Raw genomic sequence first — 9,721 nt, 5'->3', positions numbered from 1 at the left:
CAAACCCAACCCCTTCACACATGCCTCAGTGCTCCCCAGCCATCCTCGCCCCACATGCTCGCAGCCTCCCACCAACCCCATATCCATCCACACCCACCCGTATACTCCCCCACCCCACATACATACCCACCCCACATACGCACCCATGCCTATTCAGTCCCCCACAAACCCCACACACACCCATCTACCCAACCAACTCCTCCCACACTATACAAGAGTAAAACTTCATTTTAAGCTATTATACTGTCATCTCTATGTATACTACACAAACGCATGTAAATCAGGACAAAAGTATTTTTTTTAAATGAAATTAATGAATGTTGTAGTAAGTTTGATTTTTTTAGAATATAATTTGGTATTTTTCTGGTCAAACCCCCTTGCTGAAAGGAGTACTTCTGGGGGGCAAGGGGAGGGACTTCTGGTGGGAAACGATAGGGGTTAGGGGGTGGGACTTCCAGTCCCAAGATGGCAACCAAAGGGGTGGGGCATCTGTCAAGGGGTGGGGCTACCCTTGCGGCCCTCAATGGCTTGTCAAAACTTGGGAAGCGGCCCTGCATCCAAAAAAATTTCCTGTCCCTGTCCTAATCCATTAGTAACTGAGGAGGTACATTAAATAGTCTCAAGATAGATGCTTTTAAATCAGCTTTCCTAGACAGTTTGCAACCAAGAGTTAAAAAGAATTTGCTGAGATAATTTCTGACCTGCCAATGTTCATTTTGAATTTCGAGCAGGCACTTGATTCCAGTGTGTATGGATAGTTTTACAGAAGGAAAACCCTTGATGCCAAAGAACCTTTGATCTAGTGGAGATAGTTATAAAAAAATTCATGCTTAGAAGCTGAAACCAGATGAATTAAAATGAAAAAGGATGTGTACATTTTTAACAGTGCAGGGTAAAAACCTTTAGAAAAAGCTATTGAGGAAGCAGTGGATTCTTTACCTGTTGATATCTGCAGATCGGGATTAGGTGCTTGTCTGGAAGAATATGCTGTTGATCAAATATCTGCTGTAGGGCTCAGTGGAGTGGTAATTGTGAAAAGTAATGGCCTTTGACATGGAGGAGGGTCAGGCTACTAGACAATCTTATGGTCCTTTCTGCCTTCAGCTGCTTGAATCTGGATTATGCTCTGAATCAACTACATACTCAACTTCTTTTTATTCCAAATCTTTTCAATCACTAAAACATTTTTTCAGAAAGTAGTTACTCATTTTTAAATATGTATTAGAAAGGTACCATTAGCTGTTACTTGTAGAAATGCCTATAGATTAAAAACATAGGAGATTTTTAGAAACAGGAGCCTTTATGGGGCTTATCTCGAGACCTGATTTAGCTGTAAATTTGTATATTTATAAAAGCATTCACTTCTGCTGGCATTGGCCAATGTGCATTTTGGATGCTGAGGATGGTTTCAGCTGCTTTCTCTTGCAGGACTTTGCTTTTTTCTCCGTCTGGCTGTTTTTTTACCCTTCGCAGGCCTTTTCTTCCTGCTTGATTCTAACATCACACAGGCTGCTCTTAGCTCTGCAAAGGTGTCTTTGTGATCCTCCTGCCTCTTGCACTTTGTCTCTTCAGATGTATGCTGATTTCCCCACCCTCCCCATCGCTCAGTCTCCATGGTTCAGCTCTTTCTTTATGATCACATGTTAATGAGCTTCACCACGTGCTTTAGTACATGATTACACATTTTTGAAGTTCTGAGGCTTGTGCTGCATACAGCACATGATCTAGAATAAAGAATCTGAGTCTAGATTTTAGCTTCAGTGTTCCCCTCCGTTTAGAGCCATCCTGTGCAAGGTTTTCTCTTTGTGTGTCTTTGTGAATGCAGTTGTGTTAATTTTGTTCCTCTTTCCTTTCAGGTCAATTCTGTACTGAGGATGTGGATGAATGTCAGCTGCAGCCCAATGCCTGTCAAAATGGAGGTACCTGCACCAACCACAATGGCGGCTATGCCTGTGTCTGTGTCAATGGCTGGAGTGGGGATGATTGCAGTAAGAATATTGATGACTGTCTTACGGCTTCCTGTGCCAATGGATCTACTTGCATTGATCGTGTGGCTTCATTTGCATGCATCTGTCCAGAAGGAAAGGCAGGTAAGGATGAAACAGGCTCAAAGTTTGGGGTTGCTGCTGCTGTCAAAAGTGCTGACAAAACAGAAAGAACGTCCTAAAATGTACCTTAAAAAAATAGCAAGAGTGTTTCCAGTTGCTTGCCAGTGCACCCAACTGGTGGAAAGATTTTTGTGTAGACAAAGAGAGAGCTACTTGACTAACCTGGACTGAAACCTCTAGTACCCTGAGAGAGAGTGTGAGGTGAGTAAGCCCTGGGTCTCCTCAATAACTGTGCTTCTCTCTTCCCACCCCTCCTTCCCCCCAAGATTAAAATGGGGGAACTGAGGTATATATATTAAAGTGGGGAAGCTGAGGAATGTTGATTACTCCCCGGTAAAGCTGTAAATCTGCCCTTGTGGCCAGAGCAGGTAATTGCCTCCTGGTATAGATTACAAACTAAGAGTACTAAATCTTCACAGGAGCCATGCTGGTATGTGGAGGGTGAGTAACCCATGGCTGTGGTGAGGACTGAGTTGCATGTGCCTGTATGTGTGTGTATGAGCTACAGCACCATAGTAGTTGGTGTGAGGAAAGAGAAGCTGACTGGGAAATGCTGCTCCCTACAAAAGCTTTGGTAACTAAGCTGTTACTGAACTCTAGGAGTGCTGGAAACCCTTTGTAACCACATATAAATATATCCAAATTATGCTGTAGTGTGCATGGTGAGAATCCTAATAGTAACTTGTTGGCAAAACAACATCTCCCAAAGCTCTGGTCATGTTCTGGCATGGAAAGTTGGACCTCCATCAAAAGATCAGTTTGGATAACACAAGCATGTAGAGTGCAGTTTGATTTAGATTTTATTTTTCTTGTTGGTCAGCTTATTAGTGTGACATCCATTTGTGTTTGTAGGCCTCCTGTGTCATCTGGATGATGCATGTGTTAGCAACCCCTGCCAGAAGGGGGCTCTATGTGATACCAACCCTATGAATGGACACTATATCTGCACTTGTCCCCAAGGCTACAAAGGAGCAGACTGTACTGAAGATGTAGATGAGTGTGCTATGGGTAAGTTTCCAGTCAAAGTTTTCATATACTAACAATGGATTTTCTACATCGCAGACTTGGGGGAAAGGATAGGAATAGCTTATGGAAGTACTTGGGTTAGGTGAGGATGCAAAGGTAAGGTTGTGTCCTGAACATTATTCCATCATTTTAAAGCTCTAATTATTTCTAAGCACTTCACTGACAATATAATTTCACCACAGCTCCATAAGAAGGCAAGATCTTCCTATTCTTTAATGGAAGCTAAGATGGAGATTGTGCCAGGCCCAGGGGGTGAAAGCCATCAGTCAGGATCTCACATTTAGGGCATTTATAGACGTATTCCATGATGGGGCGTGGCACTTTAATTAGTGAGCTGCGCTAATGAAAAGTGCCCACACATCAAGTATATCAGTGTCTCCGTGCTGAAAAATGGTGGTGGGGGAACAAACTTTAGTTTAAAGCACCCCACTGCTATTTTTCAGCATGGAGATGGTGATACGCATATGCCAGGGTTGCTGGAGTGCAGAAATTTCCATGCTCCAGCAGCCTTGATTAATTGAGTCTACTCCACTGCGCTGGACATACAGCACATCAGAGCAGCCTTGCTGCACATCTTTAGGAGCCCCCAAATACCAGATTATGAAAGCACCATCTAGCTGGTGTCCTTTCTGGCCCAGGCTAGTACTAGTTGCTTCAGGAAAAGGTCCAAGAAACCCTGCAATAATTAAGCACAGGATATTTCCAAGCAGAAGGGTACAGTTAACTTTCAGAGCATTCAGCTTTGTTGCTTACAAAACTCTTGGGTTGTCTTCTGTCCTTTTCAGCTCTGGTTATTCATTTTGACCATGAAGCTATCCAACCCTTTTTACTACTTTAAGCTCATGGCTTCAAATACAACTTGAGGTAGTGAGTTCCCTGGCCTAACTATAGTAAATGGAAAGTGTGTCCTCTTAACAATTTGGTGTATATCATCTCTGCATTTCATTAAATATCTGTTGCTTTTGTTGAGCGCTATGTTTTTGTGTTTTGAGATCAAGTGAAGAAGAACCCAACAAATTTCTGTGCCACTAATTAATTGTGGGCCTTTATCATATTCCCTCTTCTCTGTTTCCTTGTATGATTTTCAGTCTCTTTATAAGAATTTTTCCATTCCTCAGACAATCCCAGTACTACTCGGAATGCTCTCTAATTCTGCAGTCTCCTTCTAGAGGAGGATTGCCAAAATAATATACCAGATTTCAGGTAGTGCAGCATACTTTTTAATTTATGGCAAGATTTCCATTCTTTATGAATTTCTAATATACCCCAGTACTGTCTTCAGGGAATCTGATTAGATTCATTCTTCATAAAGACTCTTGCCTAGCTGATGTAATCTCTGAAGAATTTATAGAATCTGAACACATGAAAGAATTTAACAGGCAAGGTTCTTGAATATTTTGTCAGTTAGTGGGGAAATGATTGGTGTGTAGAAAGGCTACAGATGGAGAAGATCACTTGCTGTAGAGATGAGTGAGTTTCCTAGTATAATGATTCTAGAGATGCGGCCTAAAAGGACAGAGAAACCTGTATGAGAGTCTCCCCCACATTTATGAGCCAATTCTGACCTTTAAGTGTGCTAAAATATATTGATGACAGGTCATCTCTACCTTTATTAAAAAGCATCAAATCACTATTCTTTTAGTCCCTTCGTGTACCCTTTTAAGAAGCTTCTTTATATTTCTTGTCTATAGTGAGTGTTTTTTCCCCTCCCTCATGATGTGGACTTGCTGGCCAAATGGCTTGGGTACAGGACTGTGTCAGGGTCTCCTGAGTTTTTTAATGGATTCCAATATGAATTTACCTAAATTACTTTACCAGGCTCCTGGCTCATTTTATTTTTTCCAGTACTCAAAGAACTGTAATGAGAAGTCATTATTCTCATTGGAATCATCTGAAGATACCATCTGCTTTATGTCTGTGCAGCCCAAATCCTGCTGGTTTCTCTGCCATAGTAATGTAAACATTTTAGCTAATCTGCTCTTTCTCTTATGCTTTTGCTGCATTTCAAGTGACTGTTTGTGTTACATATCTTGCCTTTCGATTATCTTTCCTTGAATGCATTGGTTACTTTTTCCAAGCTGAATCTCGTGTTATTTCCTGACCTTAACTTATGTCCAAGGTCAATCTGACTATGATATGGGTAGCAAAGGCCACATGGGCTAAGGGTCATTTTGCTGGCCCCTGTACTGAAGCAAGCAGGCAAGTTGAAGAGGTGATTTAAAGCCTCCTATCCAAAATAAGCTTATGTTTTCAGATCCCTGGTCAGAGCTGCTGTCAGTGTCCCTGCAGGACCCATGGAAGTGGGGAGAACATCAGAATGCTCTTCTGACTGTGTGACGGTACTTGGGAGATTTTCCTTCCTATCTACAAGAAGCTGGAGGCTGGTACATTTTTCCCAATGCCACAGAAAGGGAAATAGCCATCTCCTATTAGGCAGAAGAGATCTCGTCTCAGGCGGTGGTGATACAGGAAAGGATGGGATTGTTGGTGGTGTCGAGACCATCATGAGTGGAAGAGTAGATTCTGATCTATAAATGAATGTCTCTTACAGCAAACAGCAATCCGTGTGAACATGCTGGAAAATGTGTGAATACTGAAGGCTCCTTCCACTGTGAGTGTCTGAAGGGATACACAGGACCACGCTGTGAAATGGACATTAATGAGTGTCATTCCAATCCATGTCAAAATGATGCCACTTGCCTGGATAAAATTGGGGGATTCACATGTCTGTGTATGCCAGGTAAGGCGAGTTTCCCAGGAATTTCTAACAAGGACGGGAAAGATCAGAAATGTGAGGGCAGAAAATGATTACAGCAGTTTAGAAATGGAAGATGTGTGCGTGACAGGGTGCCTAAGGACCAGGCTGGAGAGTTTTCTGTGTGCATGCCAGTCTTGAAGGTTTGCTGGTATGTGAGTGGAGGAAAAAGAGGTGGGGGAGGAGGAGAAGCAGAAACCTGACAGTAAATGTGTTAATGAAGCCTAGCTTGTAAAAACATAGACTTGTTATTCATTGTTTAATGAGATGTACAGAAGTGATTTGTTTTAAAGTTAGCAGAAACCGTGTTTGAGTGACTGAGTAAGTTCTCAACTGTGTGTTTTTATATTGTTGTTTGGGAAAATTCCCAGGGCACTGTCAAGTCTTGTTTTATATATTCCCAAGTAAAGGGTTTTCAGTACTTTGGGCAACTAGTCAATAGACTGATAGATCTCACTGTTTAAAAAATATTCCATGTTTTGAAATCCTTAACTTTATAGAATTTGTGATATAAATAATACAAGTGGCCCACGTTGTTAGTCCACTGTTTTCCCTTCTTGTCATGACCAATACTTGATGTTTCCTTTAAAAAAAATAAGTAAAGAAAATAAAGAAAAAGATGTTTTTGGCCAGTTGACAGCCTAATATTCAGGCCAGTACTAATATGGATGAAGAATTCTGACCTGTGCAACCAATCAGTTGGCATCCAGAAGTATAGAGTGAATTTACCCTAGCCATAAGAAGTCCAGGACCAGTGTCTTCCATTGTTTCCAAAGTTATTCATCCCCTCTAAGGCCCCTTCCCCCATCACACCTTTTACAAATATGCTTGGTCTTATGGCATAACTTACGGACACTGTCATTTTCTACGTTAGCGAGATCTGGCATTGATTTTTAGCAGTACAGGAGACCCTCACCATTCATGGGGGATACGTTCTCAAATGCTGTGCCCCCGGCAGCTGGGGGTGGGGTACGGCTGCTTTGGTGGCAGCAGGAGCATGGTGGAAGCGCAGCGGCAGGAGCCCGGCAGCGGCAAGCGCGGAGCTCCCAAGGAGCTCCTCTAAGTGTATTTAAGATGTGGGTTCAGGATTCGCAAATATTTGAAACCACAAATGCTGAACCTGCGAATAGTGAGGGTTTCCTGTAGAATAAGGGGAAGCCAACAAACTGGGTACTTTCTGGAGCCCCTTTGTCATCCCCTGTAATCTGCTGTCTTTTTCAGGGTTTAAAGGCATGCACTGTGAACTGGAGATCAATGAATGCCTTAGTAGTCCCTGTGTGAACAATGGAGAGTGTCAGGATAAGGTCAATCACTTTCTGTGCAAATGCCCACCTGGTAAGTTCTCCCATCCTGCATCTGTTCTGTGCATCTGTCTACAAAGGCCTAATAGTCTATAAGGAAGGGCAGAGTGCAAGCGTGTGTAGGGTTTACTTGACTTAGGAAGTCCCAGTACAGCACCCAGCTTCAAACTCATCCAAGGAAAACAGTAGTGATTCACTGTAAAGCCTGATGAATAAGTGTAGGTTTGTACTCAGTTGAAGTGATGCAGCACTGGGACTATGTACTTAATTACACATGTTAAGACTAAACACCTAGCCTCAAAGGTGTTAGGTGGCACCTGCTGTTTCACTTGTTAAGAACATTGGGGTGAATTACAGACCAATCTTTGTAGATACATTTTTTTCAAAAAATGAGAAATCCTTGAGAGAGGCAAGGATTTTTGTGGGTGGGGTTTTTTTTTTTATTGGACTACCTTCATGGCCCATTGTCAGGCTTTACATTTTATTTTCCTCCAGGTTTGAGGACTCAGCTTTTTCCCCCTGTAGCATAGGCAGGGGACTCAGCACTCCTGTCTAGAAAGAAGAGGCTGCTCTTGAACAAAGGGACTAGCACCAGGTGTCAGGTCTAGTGTCTTGCAAGCCACTGGGCAGGGGGCAAAAGTAAATGTTTTTCCTTCTCAAAAATTACTTATCTTGACACATGTCTAGTCTCTATCCCCTATGTGTGGTGATGAGTTCTTGGGCATGCCAATGGAATTGTCCAATTTTTCCCTTGGTCCCAAACCATTCTTGAATCTTCACTGCCCTTTCTTAGTACTTGGGTCCCATTACTTCTGAGTCTCTTACCATAACTGACATTGATACTGTTTATCAGTTTTAAAGTATTATGAAGTATAGCTCTATATTGTGCAGTAGATCCTAAGTTGTTGGAATACTCTCTTACTAGAGGCTGTAGTAAGAGATGCATCATTTCCTCATGTTGTGTTACTTGCTTTGACTGTCAGAAATTTTCCTCTGTTTCTCTTTTGCCAGTGACATTTCATTTTCCCAAGAGTACCAACATGAAGAGTCTTTACTCTCCCCTTGTTATGCTCCTGTTGCCCCTGGCCAGTCCTTTTATGAGTATCATTAAAATTGTTCCTGCCTCTTTGACTTGTAGGGCAGAAAGTTCCTATAGGCTGGTTGTTTGCTGGGCCAGAAACCAACCAGTTGAGAGAGCAGAGTGGAACTAAGGGTGCAATCCAGCCTAGATCCACCAAATAATACTGGGGCAGTTCTTAAGAGTTAGTAAAGAATCCTTGGCAATGATCTGTTAGCCAGAGTCCTGCCTGGATCGCTTTGAGCAGCAAGAAGGAACAACTCCTCCTTGAGTTGCTTCAGTATTGTTTCCTTTTCATTTTCAGGTTTTACTGGAGCCGTGTGCCAGATTGACATTGATGACTGCTCCAGCACACCTTGCCTAAATGGAGCAAAGTGCATTGATCATCCCAATGGCTATGAGTGCCAGTGTGCCACAGGTTAGCCTCTATACAGCTTCTCATATTCTGGCAACTATCGTGAATGTAGAGAAGAGGGCTGGGGGAAGGAGGGGGAGGTGTCAGCTGTATGCTGTCTGTGAAATACTGTTTTTCATGAAGCTTTGCTACCAAGCCTTTTGTAGCAGAGACCAGCACGAATATCACTTAGGTAAAGTAAACCTTCTGGTTTGTGACTGCAGCTAGCTGGAGTCTTAGCTTTGATCTTTGTCTCATCACTTATTTTCCATGAGGGGAGAATGTCTGTCTCCTGTACTAGCTGGTGTTGTGGTGTTTTTCATTCAGGGATCCTGGGTGGGGGGGATGGAGTCCTTTTTCTGGGACTGCAGCATAGGTGTAAGTGAAAGAACTGGCAACCAAAGACCAAGAAATGAGTGATGAATGCTACACTGCATTCCTTCCTGCCTGTTTACTTCCTGACTACTTAAGTCTTCCATTTCCCACTCTTTTAGACACATCAAGAGCAATAAATGTGCACAATGCCTTAAAATTTGGCCACTCAGAAAATGCATTATGCAGTTAATGGTCAACTGCCAAAATTTTGGCTCTTAAATGACTGGCCCAACATCATGTTAGGAGCTCCTACTCAGCAGAGCCAAGGATACACCTGACTTTCTGGGTGGCATTCAGCCCTTGGGTTGCATGGGCAACTTTAAACCTAGTACTTCCCAACTTACTTTGTAACTCAGTTGTAATACTTTTAGGATTTATTTTGGAATGCTTGATATAGTCACTTCAGACTAAAGGAGGCAGGCCTTTAGAGCTATCTAAGGAAAGGTTTAGTTCTGTGATTGTGAACCAGTGTAGCTGAATGAGGCTTAGTGGTTTCTACTTAATGGCTGCTGAGATGGGTAATGATGCCCCCTGTTTTTCATAGATTCATAGATTCATAGATTAAGGGTCGGAAGGGACCTAGTAGATCTTCTAGCCCGACCCCCCGCCAGGGCGGGAGAACAACAAAAACCCCAAAAAGAGAAATGGGACTCAAACGAGTCCAGCTAGGTGGGCATCCAGCCT

The 9,721-nt window shown here is 42.6% G+C and overlaps 1 protein-coding gene across 2 annotated transcripts in view; it reads left to right on the top strand.

The window, feature by feature from the left end:
- The window catches only part of NOTCH2 (notch 2), a 150,158-nt gene that overhangs the window by 68,606 nt on the left and 71,831 nt on the right, over nt 1-9,721 (top strand). For both annotated transcript variants that reach the window (XM_019501982.1, XM_019501983.1), the window contains exons 6-10: nt 1,857-2,090; nt 2,961-3,116; nt 5,686-5,874; nt 7,111-7,224; nt 8,573-8,686. In XM_019501982.1, the coding sequence (XP_019357527.1) occupies nt 1,857-2,090; nt 2,961-3,116; nt 5,686-5,874; nt 7,111-7,224; nt 8,573-8,686 (807 nt within the window). The remainder of the gene's footprint in view (nt 1-1,856; nt 2,091-2,960; nt 3,117-5,685; nt 5,875-7,110; nt 7,225-8,572; nt 8,687-9,721) is intronic.

The sequence above is a fragment of the Gavialis gangeticus genome, unplaced genomic scaffold, assembly GCF_001723915.1.
Source record: "Gavialis gangeticus isolate Ggan-Ray unplaced genomic scaffold, GavGan_comp1, whole genome shotgun sequence".
Classification (NCBI taxonomy): Eukaryota; Metazoa; Chordata; order Crocodylia; family Gavialidae; genus Gavialis; species Gavialis gangeticus.
This window is presented reverse-complemented; position numbering and strand designations above follow the sequence as displayed.